Consider the following 15,751-nt stretch of genomic DNA (forward strand, 5'->3'; position numbering starts at 1 on the left):
AAACAGGGGTGTCTTACAGATTTAACTAGTGAGAGATTCCTGTTAACTGCTGTAGAAATCCACTCAAAAAGAAAAACCCTTCCTTTGCAGCAGCTACACAGAAAGGTATCTGAAGCAAATACATGATCACAGTCCCAAAATCTGATTATTTCTGGTACTCCTGCCTCATCATATGAATAATACATGCTTTTTTTTATTTTATGCTTTTTCCAATACCTCAATTTCCTCATTATGAAGTAATTTCTATTGTAAAACATATTTCAAATCAATATCTATTTAAATTACTTCTAGGCTTAAGTTTTGCCAAAAATAAGAAACTACTATGTAACTCTCAAATTGGATTCTATAATGGTAAATAAAAATAGGCTTGTTTAATTGTTCTTCCCAGAGAAATTCAATATAGCCTCAGCTTCCAAATAAAGCATAAAACTATTTAACATGACTAAATATATTGCAAATGATCAGTTCTAAGGACAATTCATGTTGACAGTGGCCAGAGGAGGTCCTCTAAACACCCCTTACAGAAATGGTAGAAGCAATGCTTTATGAGAAAAGAAAGTTATTCCCCTCAGTGGTAGCATGCATTAAAACAAAGCAAACAGATTTTCTCAAAGCAGACTAGTATCAATACAAAATAGTTGGGTTTTTTAATGTAATAAACCAAGAAACAAAGTGTTCCTATATTGGAATATGATCCCAACATTCCTAAAATACACAGAACTGACCTATTGCTTAACCAACACCTGGTCTGCCTAGAATCTGAATGGATGAACTTGAGATGTTTAATTCAAGAAAACAAAAAGGCACCTGACAGGGTTTTTTACATCATTGCTTAAGAAACAGCAGGAAGTTAAATTCTGACAGAAGAAGCCCTTTACATATACACAACAGGCTTTGGATCTTTGTTATGGCAAAGTGTATTTTCATTGCCTAGAAACAACCTGACACCCAAACCTCTCCAAAATCTAAAAGCAAGATCAAGAGCTGTGCAAAAGAGCAAAAATACACCCAAGTATTAAGAACATGCTGGCCACAGCATAATCAGTGTACTGATAAGCCAGAGGTGAGAGAGGGCACAGCAAGGCTGTCACCATAAGCAACTTAATAAAAGGTTAATGAGCAAGGTAGAGCTCATTAGAGAGCTAACACAGATGAACCCACGAGTACTGCAGCAGCCATCAAGCAAGGAGCCAGACACCTGAAACAGTCCCTACTCTGTGCCTCTAAATGCCATTAACCACTTTAACAGCACTGTTAAAGGGACATGATAAAGTTAAAACCCACATGAACAGCGTCCACAGCATTAAAGAACTGTTGGAGTGCACACAATGACAAACCAAAAGCTGGACTCAGGTTACAAGATAAACTCCACTTTGTGCTGATAGCATTCACTGCCCTGGTCTATCAAAAGAAATCTACATGAAAACAAGGTTGTATTAGGTTTTCTCCACATCTGAACAAGACACTGCTCTGACATACCGAAATGTTTGCAGAAAAAGCTGTTTGCATTTCTATAATAAAGCAGCAAATACATTAACATTAAATACAAACATTTAACTATTGCTATTATCAACAGAATTGCATAAGTCCTTTATCAATTACGACCAAAAAAACAAAAAACCCCAAAAAACCAAACCTAGCCTACAGTCACTGAATTTTGCCAACAACCTTACATCCAGGGATTTCCTCAACTTCTACTACACAAGATAACAAATACCATTCAACAGCAGAGCAGCTACAGAACAGGGGGTTTTGCCAGACACAAATACATTTATTAAAGAGACAGAGAAAAGTGATTACATGCTATTAGAGTAAAACACAAATTACTACTTATTACTTTAGACATAAAGCACAACCCTTCTTTTTCAATTAGTAGACAATTGCTTTTATGGAGAAAAATGTGTATAAAATGCTAGACAAACTTTAAATGCACTAAAACTAGACTTCACTGTCTCTCCCTAGACTCTGAGGAGTGCAGCAGGAATGCAAGATGCCTTTTCTTGCTTTCAAGGTACAGTTATGCAGATCACACAAAGCCTGTAGAAATGGATGATACAAAATACTCATCACTGCTGTGCTGCAAAAATTTTGTACCTACCTGGAAAGAATACAAAGTACTTGAGTAGTAATTTGGCTTTAGTAACAGACAGTGCACATATGAATATCTATTTTTTAAATACAGTATTTTGTAACTAAATAACAGAGGAGGCCAGGATCTGTGACACAAACTGAGTTATAACATGTTCAAAATCAACTACTGGCAAAAGTTCTCTTTGTGTGCCGTTCAGCACCCAGTAATAACCTCTAGAAGTTGCCCAATACAAAAGACAAGGAAAATGGCATATTTTTACATACTAATTAACACCTTGAAGCAAGAAAAAAAACTCTTTTGTGGTCTTCAATGTGGAAGCCAACAGAGTAGCAAAGCGCCCCTTTTGGCCCCATAAAGAGAGAACTCCTCACACCCCAAGCACCTTTGTTTACAAAGTTGCAATCGCTGTTATCCAAAGTTTTATTTACAAAGTTACTTCAGCAACAGCAGGGAGACATCAAAAAGGTTCTGAACTACACATGGAAGCAAATACTATGTACTTAAGAACATGTGGGCAATAGGGAAAAAACTGGGAGAGAATAATCACATTTCATGTAGATGAGAAACTTTTCAGCTTTAGGTAAGGTAAGAGGTTATTAAGCAGCTGTGAAACTCCTGACTTTCTCCTAGATATTCTTTGCTAAGCAATATATTAGCATACCATAATCCCAAATCCAATGTAATCTTACAATTTAAAGCCCCACTTTTGCATCTTATCAGCAAGGGGCTTGATTTTCCAAGCCAGCTTTCAGTGACACCTGAACTCTCAGCTGTGCCACCCATAAGAGTGCACTGTGACTGCTCAGCTGTTACAGGAGTGGGGATTCACCTGCCTAAACCCAGCCTGGAGACGCTGGGGAAGAATTTGTAGTTTTAGTCTGAGTTCCACAAAACCTTGGGTCCCTGTGGACAGCTCAAGGCTCCCACCTGAAGCTGTAAATGCCATGGTATGGACAGCTGGGACACCAAGGAGCCATCCCTCCCTCCTGAGGACAATTCCATTCACGTGCATTGAGCCCTGGTGTCCCCTGCACAACACGGGGGTGGGAAGGATACCTTCAGTGCATGGCATAAAATGTAAAGGTGAAAAGCACCAGAGCAGGCTTGGACACTTGCACTGAGCACAGCAGGCCACCAGCCCACTACCCCGTGGGAAAATCAGCTATGATATTGCTTTTTCCTCTGAAGCATTCAGAGATTCCCAACTCCTTCAACCACAAAGAACATTTTAAGTTAACTGTTAATTCTTCTTAGTTTTAGAATTATTTATGCTTCATATATCATTCTGAGTGTCAGTTACCTTCTATCATCACACTTCTCATTCCTGTTTCAGGCTCTGCACTCTGCTTCTTTCTTTATTTGCCCCTCCAGTCCCTCATCACACATGCCTCATTCACTCTTTATGGTGGCAGAAAGTTTGAGAAGCACGTGGAAAACTGACTGTCTCCAACTAAATGGTGAGAACACCTCACTGTCCTCTGCATATCTGAGGCAAAGTGAAGATGTCTGTCCTCATCTGCTGGAGGGGGGGAGCACATCACCCATCACAGGTTGCACAGGAACCCTAAAATCTTGTCTGGAGTGCAAAGTTCATTTGTTCTGTCTGGGTGTGTTGGGAGTGCTGACTCTGCACCACGACTGTGCTGTCCCAACCTCTCCTTCGGGCTCCTCTCCACTTTGCAGCTTCACCCTTTCCAAAACAGCAACAGAATGGAAGCAAACCTGCCGTGACAGCTTCCCTGCTGGCCAGGGATTGCTCTCCTCTGGACAGTTCAGCACCTCAAAACTTGAAAGAACCACTACATTACTCAAAAAAACGTATTGCTCTGTCAGGGCTATCCAAATCTTGGATATTTTAAAAATCCACTTTCATGAGAGCACTTATACATTCAATTGCAGGGGAAGCAGCTGAAAAGTCTTCAGAAATTACACCACTACAAAGCTAATTACACTTCAAAACTCAAACAGGCATTTTCAGTTACTCATCTCTCATGAATTTCAGGGAAAAGGCTAATTGCAGAAGAATGCTGTAAACAAACCTAAAATCCTTACTTAACACATAACAAAAGCTAAAAAGAACAAAAGAGAAAGGAAACGTGGTACCCTAAGAGTGGTAAGGCACAACAGAAAGGAAACACAGTACCTGAGCAGTGATAAGACATTCAATATCAGAATCAGGGGATAGAAACAAAGTGAACATGTCTGTTGCCACTTCTGCTACAGAAGTATCAGGGCACATTTCATTACATTCACTATACAGTGCATTTGTAAAGGAAAACTACTACAATACCAAAAAATAAAAAAGCAAAAACCCAGAAGGTTTAGTTACCACAGCAGTGGTGATAGTTCTCTTATCAACTTTCAGACTTCCCCCAAAATTTACTGAGGGAATTAAGCAGACCAGAAAAGAAGCAGACTGCCTTTATCATGGGATCTCAAAAATATTCCTTACACAGAGAACTCTACCCCTTCTTATATTAAGCAAGAATCACCTCATCTCTAGAGGTGAGCAGCAGCCACAAGTGGCTCACACCAAGGGAGGACACCCCAAATGCACACACTCTCCATGGAGCCATCCTCCAAAGAGGCACATCGTGATCCTATCATCACACACCTGACAAGATCCCCAAGCTTTCCATATGTATTGATTCTGCCACTTAGTTACACCCAGATGAGGGCATGGAACAACCCCTCTGTGCAAGGCTTCTTCACCTGTCATAAATGGAAAATGATCCTTCCTTTCAGGAAAGCTCCTGCCAGCAGACAAGCAATGTACCGTGCCAAGCACCCATTAAGAGCAAAACAGCAACTCAGCTGCACAGCACCCAAATAACGCTGAGGACGCAGGCCAACTCACCTGATTTTATAATTGGGTAAGGTGTGCTTGCGCTTAATCACTTTCTTGAACTGGTTCACTATGATGGAAGTGAGCTGAGGCATGGGCCTCCCTTCAAACTGAGACTTCACCTCAAAGACAATCACGGGGTCGTCCATAAAAGAGAAGGACCAGTGAGTGAAGGGCAGGCGTGTGAAGACCAGCTTCAGCCTCCCCATCACCCGGGAGATCTTCACGAACAGGTAGGCGGACTTGCCGAACACCAGGTCGGCATCGATGGCCAGGTGGAAGCCACCATTGTATTCCAGGTCTACCTCAAAGGCCAGCTCCTCGGGACAGCCCTCCTCATTGCAGGCCACCGGCCGGATCAGCTTCACGGACTTGAAGACAGGCAGGACATCGCCGAGAGAGACCTCCCTGAGGCTAAGCCCCTCCAGCACCTTCCCTGTCATCTTGGCCTGGAGCAGCTCCTCGAACTCCACCTTGATCTTCTTGATGACCCAGTCCCTGACCAGGGAAGTGTCCCTGAGCTCCCTGAAGAGGAAGAGGAAGATGGCATTGAGGAAGTGGCACGTCTCCTCTCGGGAGGAGGGGGCTGGAGGGGGCTCCGGCTGCTGCTGCTGCTGCGGTGGCTGCTGGTGCTGGTGCTGCTGCTTGGGGCCGGGATCGGGGCCCGGGGCGGCGGCGGGCGCGGAGGCCGGGGCCGGGCTAGGGGCTGGCTCCGCGGCTGCCGGGCCGCCGGCCAGCTCCGCGCCCTGCAGGTATTCCCTGAGGCCGTACTCGGCCGCCACGCGGGCGTAGACGATGCCGCAGTAGGTTCCGTCCCCCCCGGGGGGCTCCGGCTTCCTCCTGTAGAGGAGCAGGAGCTGAACCAGGAGCGTGAGGCAGCAGCCGGCCAGCGCCGAGAGCAGGATCACATAGAGCAGCGGCATCCTCGGGCCTCCGTGCTGCCCCGGGCGCGCCGCCCTCACCACGCCGCCGCCATCGCGGGGGTCGCGCCCGCGCCCCGCCGGCGTTTAACGGCCGCGGCCGCCAGGGGCCGCCTCATCCGGGTCCCCCCCGCCGCTGGCCGCGGGGAGGGGCGGGGCGGCGGCGGCAGCCAACCAGCGGCGCCGGCCTCGCCCTCCTCGCGCTCCGATTGGCGGGCCCAGAGGGTTACGTCATGTCGCCGGGCGCCGCCGTGGCGTCACGGCGCGGCGGGCGCGTGCGCGAGGGGAGGGGGAGCTGCGTGGGCGGAGCGGGGCGGGCGCGCGCGGAGGGGTCACCCGCGGCCGTGAGGGGCGGCGCGCGTTCCCGAGAGCCGGCCCGGGGCGCGCTGCCCAAGCTCGCTCCCGAGACCCGTTCTCAGGGCGTGCTCCCCAAGCTCGCTCCCGAGACCCGTGCTCAGGGCGCCCTCCCTGGGAACACTTCCAGGGACTCCTCTCCCAGGGCGCGCTCCCCAAACTCTCTCCCGAGCCCCGTTCTCAGGGCGCGCTCCCGGGGAAGCCTCTCCCGGGGCGCACTCCTCGTACCCGCTCCCGGCGCACCATCCCAAGACCCTGTGCCCGGGCGCGCTCCCAAGACCGGCCCCGGTGCGCGCTCCCCTGATTTGCTCCGCGAGCACAGTCCCTACACCCGCTCCGGGCGCGCTCCCGGTGTGGCCGTGCCCGGTGTGTGACCGTGCCCGGTCCCCGGTGTGGCGGTGCCCGGTGTGTGACCGTGCCCCTTGTGGCGGTGCGGGCAGGGGGACGCGCCGCCTGTGGGAAGGTGACCGGTGTCGGTGGCACTTGGTCGCCTGAGGAGCACCCGAGAGGCGGTTACAGAAAAAGGACATTGGGCATCTTCAAAAATCGGCGGGTGGGTGGGGATTGCTTCGGTGAAATTGCTCCGGAGAGGGGCGATGACATAAAGTCTGTTTTCGTGGGCGTTGTGTGACTTCCTAGAAACCTCCGTGTTTCCTGCTGATGAGAGATACTTTTAGCACATTAAAAAACCCCAAAACCTTGCCTGGATGACATTTTATCCAGCTCTGCTATTATTGGTGATGAGATATAAATCTGTTTCCGTCTCCTTCAGCTATCTACTTGTGCTTAAAAGTCGTCATTGAGTGCATGAGGTAAAAAAGCCCTACCAAGCCTGTGGAGAAAAGGCGCATGAAGAAAAGAAAGCTGAGAGCTTTGCATGATATTTCATCCTCTGATGTGTGTGAGGCCGCTGCTGTCCTGTGGGTAGGACAAGCAAGGACAGAGGTTTGTTTTAGGACAAACTGGCTTCGATGAGCTCGCAGAGGAAAGCAGAGGAGGGATCTCACAGGCCAGGCTGCTAGAACCATTGCAGGGAGGTGACCGATGTGGGCTGTGCAGGAGGCACAGCCAGTGACAGCCCATCCAACTGGGGACACTGGACATTACAGGGAGGATGGACATTACAGCACGGCTTCAAAACCAGTGAGCAAGGAGAGAAAGAAGAAACGTGACATAAGGCAGGGCTACAGCATGCAGGGACCCTTCAGAGTAATTTTGAACATTCTGAGAGGTTACCTTGGAAGAGCCGTTCAAATTCGGCTGACAGAATTATCATAGGAAATACCCATATTTTTACTGGAAAATATAAACATATATCCAAAAGACACTCCTGTTATTGTAGTCCAGCAAACTCATTTAAAGGCCAGATCGAAGATGTATATACTGCTAAAGAATGTACAGCTGTACACTGTTTTTCCAGGTGCTTCCCTTTGTCAGGGGTAGGCTTTTCTTTCAGTCTTGGAATAGAAGTTTTATGATTTCTGAAAGGCAGCAATAACTGAGACAAAAGTTACTTTAATGATTAAGCTTGTTTTTTACACTGTTTTACACTAAATACCTAGCTAAAAGTCCTTTGATAATGTTATACTGTAATAGAATAAAACTCACGCTCACATTGTTGGTTGTTTTTTTCCCCAACCTCCACAACTGCTTAAAAATGCAAACAAGAGGAGAAGAAAATGTGAAATTTTATTGCCAAGAAGATAAAAGCTCTCTTCCCCATCCCCCTTCGTAAAGTGTGTGGGGTGGGAGGATTGAAAAGCTCTTAATGATGTAGTGCTGTGGTTTGAAACTAGAGATTCAGAGTATGAATTTTTTATAGGTCTTGTGACTGAAAGTTGAAATGCCTGGGTGTTTAACAGAGCTCTCCTTTAGAAATGCCAGAGAGGTCATTAGTCCAACATTTGAGCTGCTCTGTTACGGGCCTTCACCGTGGCTAACACAGCCAAACGTGGTAATAATGGAAAGGTTTGGGATTTGCAACTAAATGGCTTTTCAGATAAGGACTAATCTATTCAAAAAGGCAATAGCAGCCTTGCTTTTGGGTCAGGAGGAACAGCTTGAGGAGAAAAAAAAAAAAAAAAAGTCATGTTGCAGATGTCTCAATTGAGTATTTTCTCCTATTAGACAAGCAGAATAGGGAATTTGGCACATTCTGTGCACCTGATGGCAGCTTAAGAGCCTCTGAAATGTTCAGCTCAGTAATGGCTTTTCTCCTTCCCTGGGAACATTTTCAACAGGAGCTGTGTTATCTTAAAAGCCACGTTCTGAAGCAAGAGTCGGGCGTGTTTTAGAGTTTTCAATGAGAGTGGGAGAATGGAGGGAAATAGCAAATGTGTTAACGTGAATACAAAACCATTGTGCAAAAATGTTATATAACATGGGACTGAAATAAAAGGAAAAGATATTTAAATTTGTCAGGTAGAGGAGAAAATGAAGATTCATTTTAATACTATCGAAAAAGGGCCTTTAGGAACATATTTTACTTTGGCTTCCATTTGGAAAGTCTTATTTGCACTTTCTGGAAGTCTAGATGAATAGAAAGGTTTATGTAGTCTCACCAATTTCACCCGGGTTACACAGAGCTTTGTAAAACTGTGTAGAATGTACTCAATTGTTTACTCTTTGAATAGCTGGAAATTATTAAATGGGGCTCAAGACATGAAAATAAAAAGGCCTATATTTATACTGATCTTTTTAAAAAGTACTAGAAAATAGTTTATTAAAGGGATATTTTACCTGTATTTAAACAAGGAAAATTCTCTTTTCATTTGTAAATCAATTTAGTACATGACAGCAGCAAATCGCTAAATGTAGAGTTTCAAAATTAATTTCAACACTTTGTGGGAGATTTCAACAATGATAGTGCACAAAGATTGCAAAATGTGTAGAGTTCCATAATTGATAATACAGAGCAAGTAGCATAAATTCACAGAAGGGATATGTTTGAGGCAATTGTCCTGTGCTAAGCAAGAGTGGGGGTGCCTTGGGAACATTTGTCTCAATCCATCTCCCTCCTGCCTGATCCAAGGATCACTGGGCTTTTAGGAGCATTTTCTGTAACCCCAGGCAGCAGGAGCAGGCAAAGCTGCACACTTTAAAGTTCATGTTGTGGAACCAAGGAAAGAAACATCCACATCGCAGTCTTGGAAAGGCAGTTACAGATGGGTGGGTTTTATTTTTTTCAGAACTGCAAAGTAGTCTAAATAGATTGTTTTTCAAAGCAGGATGTTTTGTAATGAGTGGTTTTAGTAATTTTCTTCTTCACTGGAGTGGAATTGTTGCCTTCTTCTGTAATATCTGTTGGCAAAATGATTTCATTCTTTCCTAGGCCTCCTATTGTTTTTGTATTACATCTCTTAGAGACCAAAATTAGATTATCATTCTCATGGTGCTGCATGAAACAGGATTTAGAAAGTGATTAGGTAAATTCATGAGGAAAAAACAATCCATTGAAGGCTATTAAACACAAAGATTGCTGCAAGTTGCACTGTGACAGACAGCTGGCGGGTGTCTTTTCCCTTTGACTGTCCTCAGGCATCTACAAATTCAGCACAGGGAACAGCTGCTCTGCTCCAATGCTGAAGATGTGCTAAAACCCAAAAAAAAAAGGAAACACAGTGATTGGTACTGCTTCTAATTCTGGTTCTGAACTCTGCCAAGAACAGTGTTACCTTAATATCAGGCAATTCTGCATTTTATAGGTATAAACCTCTTTAAAAACACTGGGGCTTCAGGTGAGATTTTCTTTGATGCCATCTAAATTGCTACTTTTGTTTTAATTCTGCTTTTTTAGGGGCAGGTTGCACTGTGAGTCTGCTCCCAGAGCTGGCAGAAAGAGCTCACCCTGTTTCTATCTGGGCCCTGGGGAGATTTGTTCAAATTTGTCCCCTGTGACCCCATTCCTTGTCCAGAGGAGAATCCATTGCTTGGGGCTCCATAGTAATTTCCAAATCTCTCAAGTACATTTCACTATTATAATCTAAATTCCCCCACTCAGAATTTTGTGGGAAAAAATTCCAGTTTGGGTGACTCAATCATATTTAGGCTGTGATAATGCTGCAGTGAACCACCAGCATTTAGTCAGCTGGAAAAAATCGTTGGCTCTCTTGCATTAATGCATCCATTTATCCTACTAAAAAATATGACACATGCATCCCCCAACTTCTAGTTATTTTTAAGGATGGCAACTGAGAATTTTGGAAGATTTTATTCCTATCTTAGAAATGTCTCACTGGAAGACTTATTTTTTTTCAAGATGGAAGTGCATATTAGATATTGCTTTTTAGTGGATCCTACCTGACATATCCAACCCTCAGTTTTCAGAGATAAAGAGAAACTACAGAATTTACTTTGAAATTGTGAATATTGCCTGCAGCCACAGGAAAAAAGCAAAAGAACTCCATTGGCTGAGTAAAGATGAGAATGCCCCAAATTGACACTTCTGAAAAAGAAAAATTCTGGGTCCAAATTTGCAGATCGGGTATAATCTGTCTCACAACAGGGATGCTGACATTTATCAATCTTACCTGCAACAAGTACAACACTTGAGTTATTTGGCAACAGTGACTTAGAGCCCAACCACTTTGGATCTGAACATGTTAAAACAAAAAAAGACAGTGAGGGTTTGCATCCAAGATTTAGTTTGGCGCAAATACAAACCCAGTATTTTCACTGAAGCTCATCTTTAATTATCTTTTAAAGTATGTTCTGCTTGTTTAATCAAGAGCTTAACATTTTGGATGTAAAGATGCTTTGGATACTTCAAGAGGTTCATCATACTCAAGCTTAAAGTATCTGAGTTCTTAATTAGGGATTCTGTTACTATCTTACACAGACTCTGGTTTTTATTATATCATGAAGGAAGATACTCCACTTAGGAACTGTAGCTCTCAGATAACTTTTCCAAGATTAAAAAAAAAAATTAAACCAGCTATTTTAATTGTAAATATAACAAATTCAGGTTTTTAGAATTACCAGAATGCAAGGCAAACTGAAGATTTCCTTTATTCCCTGTCTGCTGTTACATCTTAAGTCCAGAAACTGCTACTTAATTCACAGATGCGGGTGAGACTTGTCACACGTATTTCGCTTTTTCCTGCATTTCCTTTCCTGACTTGTGGTATTCATGTAAATGCCAGCTTGCTTAAGCTCTGCAAAGTGATATGTTTGGGACAGTGATGATCACATTTGTCATTTAGTGCTCACTCTGGTACCTTTGCCTTACATACTCTGAAGCACATTCACATCCCTACTCAGAATTGCAGGCACCCTCCCCAAGGCCCTCTTGCAAGCTCCCAAATTATCTTATTCAGAATGGAGATTGTTTTAGCTACTTCCCCTAATCCATTTCAAGTATAATTACACTATGGTCAATATGTTTTTGATGTTCCATAACCTCACATTATTTTTTTTTAATGCTTGGCTCATTTCCTGGATTAGTCCAAAGCAGCCTCTGGCTGATGGAGAGGCTTCAGAAAACTGCATTAAAAAGCAATTTTGGTTTGCACAGGGATTCACTGGCTAAAGGGTTAATACACACTTCAGGGATGAATGTGGAGTTTGAGATGAGGGTCCCTGGGAGGCTTTGTGCCTCACTTGCCCTTCATTAAAAGTGTAATTCCCTGCATCAGTCCACAGGTAGTTGGTCATGTCTGGCAGCCACTGGTCACGGAACATCTGCTGTGTCTTGTTGGCCTCCAGATCAGCTCAGCCAAATCAGGCCATGGCAGGGAGCTCCTTCCCTCCCTCCTTCCCTCCCTCCTTGCCTCCCTGCTGCAGGAGGTGAGGGCGGTGGAGACCTGTGGAAAGGTCAGGGCTGCACACGTGGCTGGGCTGCAGTCCTGTGACTCAGAGAGGGACTCTTCATCTGTCCGGATGTCCGACCCTTCATCAGCCTGGATGTCCATCAGTGGCTGTATGTTCAACCCTTCATCATATATATATGAAATATATCTATATCTGACTCTTTATCTCTTTGTCAGCCTCTGTGTCTGACCCTTTATTAGCCTTTATGTCAAACTCTTCATCAGCCTCTGTGTCTGACCTTTATCAGTCTCTGTATCTGACCCTTTATCACCTCTGTATCTGACCCTTTATCCCTTTATCAGCCTCTGTATCTGACCCTTTATCAGCTTCTGTATCTGACCCTTTATCACCCTCTATATCTGACCCTTTATCCCTTTATCAGCTTCTGTATCTGACCCTTTATCAGTCTCTGTATCTGACCCTTTATCACCCTCTATATCTGACCCTTTATCCCTTTATCAGCCTCTGTATCTGACCCTTTTTCAGCCTCTGTGTCCTGCAGCAGGGAGGGCAAAGGGCTGCACTGGGGGCAGTGGGAATGAACCACCTGGCACTGCCACAATCTCAGCCCGAGTTCATGCCCTGGGAGAGTGATTAATTGTGCAAATGCTCGTTAATCCAATTCCAGCAGCTCCAGCCCTGGGATTGGTGACAAGCTGTGGCAGGTCCTGGATTCCTGTAGCTGCTCACAGCCCCCATGGATCCTGATGCTGGCTCAGTAAGAGAAATGAAGTAGAGGAACAGGAGATTTGGGGGAACCTGCTCCAGCTCTTCAAGCTGGAGGGAGTATCTCAGAAATTTTAGCTCATGTTGAAGTTTTCTCAGAAAAGGAAGATTCTGGGATTTCTTTATTATTCACCTTAGCATCTCTGCTAAGTTTCATACAAAGTCTCAAGCTATTAAAACAATTAAAAAAAAAGGAAATTACTGAAATTACTGATCAGCTCATGTACTTTGTGGCAAAGGTGTGTTAGGTGTAAGTGCAGTGGGCAGGCATGACTGTATCCTGTCACCCTGGCATTCCTGGGACTTCTGAGGCACCTTCACAGGGCTGTACATAAAGCTGTCCATCTCAGCATCTGTAAATGTGTGTGAGGAGCTGAACAGATCCTTGCATCTCCCTTCCTCCCCTCAACCCAGCAGTTTCAACTAAAATGAATATAACTTGTTCCAAGCACTCAAAAGTAGATCAGTAAATAAATCTGGGGGAAAAAAATACCTTTTGTACTGGTAAGAAGCTCAGGAAAGGTAAATGGAAACATTTATCTACATATTCTTACTTCTATTTCATCCTACTAACAGGATTTTACAACAGTTTTTCCCTGCCTGTATTGATGCTTCTGTATTCAGAAAATGAAAATATCCATGTGTGTTCCCAGGGCTAATCTATACACACGTAATTTCATTCCCTTCACAGCATATTTCTGCACAAACTCAAGTAGATTTTCTCAGAAACTGTCCCAAAGGCCATGTTTAATGACGAATTATGATCATTGCAACCATATCTGAGCTATAATTCTAATATATGTACATATGTTTGTATTTTAATACATACACATATCAATTTGGGCTACATATTTGTAATAACATGAGTTACTTTTTTTAACTAAGTAAGACAAATAGCTATATTTTTGAAATCTCTGTAAATACCATTAATAACACATTTCAGCTGAGAAAGCATAACATTACAATTCCTGCATTCTCCCTTTAGACTTTATTTGATAGTCTGGTTTCATACTACTCAGTCTGTGCTGCTACTGTTCAGAGCAAGACAAACATTGGCCAAATTTAAATTCACCCAGAAGCAAAACCTCACGTTTAACACTCAGAAAGTGATACATTCAGAGGACTGAAGCAATTTGTAAAGCCACAAACATTTTGCAAGCTGGAAAACTGTATTACCTCTGTAGTAACAGTGAAATCTGGCCTTATCCTTTGACACAGAGTCTATGCCACAAGTTTTTAACACTTTTTTTAACACTAATTTTTTTTTGTTCATAAGACATTGTAAAGGAATGGGCTGAGTGAGCTGCCTACACAAAGGAAGTGACAACAATAAGTAAGAAAAAGAGTAAGGAAAATCAGCAGATTGGGGAGGCTGCTCTAAATTTTGGATTATCAGTAAAAATAGATGGAAATCTCTGGCAGAATTGCAATCTAAAACAAGGATCTTCATGTACACTTCCAAACTTCTGACAAGGCAAAAATTCCAAATCCCTCTTAACTGAAGAACAATTTCCCCTTTTTTTTGGACAAATTGTACTCCTGTAGCATCATTAGGTCAGAAGGAAAAGCTCATGGGTGTTTGCACAGTTTTGGATCTGTTCGATTTCCTCTCTCTTTTCCTGGGCACTCAGTGATGCTGAGGATGCTGAGTTGATGCTGAGAAGGTGAAATTCCAGTCTGCAGGCTCAAACAAGTGAGGAACCTGTTTATTGTCCTCAGCATCACAGCAGATTGGCATTTCCTCCCACTACCAGCCTACAACTTTTCAGTTATTTCCCTAATTTAAGAAGCATGTCTCTAAAACCACAGCTGCCTGAAATGCAGCCTATAGACTTCTATTTGAATTTACTTATTGAGCTCTGCATCTAACAAATGGAAAAACTGAAGCAAATATTTTCAATATGAAATTTAAACTTCTCTGAAATAAGCCTTAAAGAAGCTTGGGTTCCTGAATAATTTCTGCTAAAATTTGTCATCCCCGCAAGGTTATTTAATCCAAATCAACTTTAAATTTAAAAAAAATATAGGAAGATGAAAACTGTCATCTAAAAAGTGAAACTGAAGTTCTATGAGGGCTGTATTTCCAAATAATGTTATTTTTATTGGAATGAGTAAAGCTTAGAATATGGTAATAAAAACTTGGAGGTTTTTGCCAAGATTTTGACTTAACTGCTTTTGATCAGCAACATTTTCTGAAATCTTTTGAAAAAAGCAGCCCAGGTAACTACATGAGTACCAGCAATGCATTTTCTGCCATTGGTACTGACCTGATCAGCTCAGCTTAAAGACAAATAAAATCTTTATTGCAGTCCATGCAGTTTTTATGTGAATGCCATGTGTTGAAACTACTCACATTTTACAGAGGGAGCTCCAAATGCATGCACTGCCAGCCATGTGAATGATAACCCTTATTTTTATAATAGGATTGCTGCATTTATCACCCCAATTACAATGATCCTAAGCCCTGATCCTAAGCCCTTCTGCTTTAAAAAAGGCAAAATGAGTTAAACAAGAGATATCTGCAAAGGCAAGAAGCTGTTAACAGAGTGCTGGAATTGTACATCTGCAGATTTTTAAGGGTTGAGAAGCTGAGTAAAGCTGCTCTCAAGTGCTGTTTGGTTCCACAGCCTGTGTACTCACTCCCACCACCTCCTACAAGTGGGAGTATTGTCAGTTCCTAGTAGTCTGAGAGACAAATGTTACCTTTGAGGAATATAATCAATGCACATCACGTACAGCGGCTACAATAAAGGTCTCCGTAGCAACATCAAGAACAGATATTTTTAAATGCTCTTAGTCTTATGCTCATGGTTTTTAAAAAATACAGCTATTAACTGCTTCCAATGCAGATGTTGCTGTGAGCTAATCATCCAACAAAACTCCTTTGCTGAGGCTTCAAAGGATGATCCCTGCCTTGTTTTTCTGCAGATCACCACAGGCTTGCTTTTCCCCTGCAATCAGTTAATTTCCACTAAATATTGCATCATTATTTATCAACAGGCAGCT

General features: G+C 43.3%; 1 protein-coding gene across 1 annotated transcript in view; it reads right to left on the bottom strand.

Moving 5' to 3' along the window:
- PDZD8 (PDZ domain containing 8) overlaps positions 1-6,012 on the bottom strand; it is a 53,196-nt gene extending 47,184 nt beyond the window's left edge. The window contains exon 1 of the mRNA XM_005489837.4: positions 4,950-6,012. Coding sequence (XP_005489894.2) covers positions 4,950-5,860 — 911 coding nt within the window. The 5' untranslated portion in view covers positions 5,861-6,012. The remainder of the gene's footprint in view (positions 1-4,949) is intronic.
- Positions 6,013-15,751: the final 9,739 nt, after the last annotated feature.

Source organism: Zonotrichia albicollis, chromosome 7, assembly GCF_047830755.1.
Source record: "Zonotrichia albicollis isolate bZonAlb1 chromosome 7, bZonAlb1.hap1, whole genome shotgun sequence".
NCBI classification, from domain to species: domain Eukaryota; kingdom Metazoa; phylum Chordata; class Aves; order Passeriformes; family Passerellidae; genus Zonotrichia; species Zonotrichia albicollis.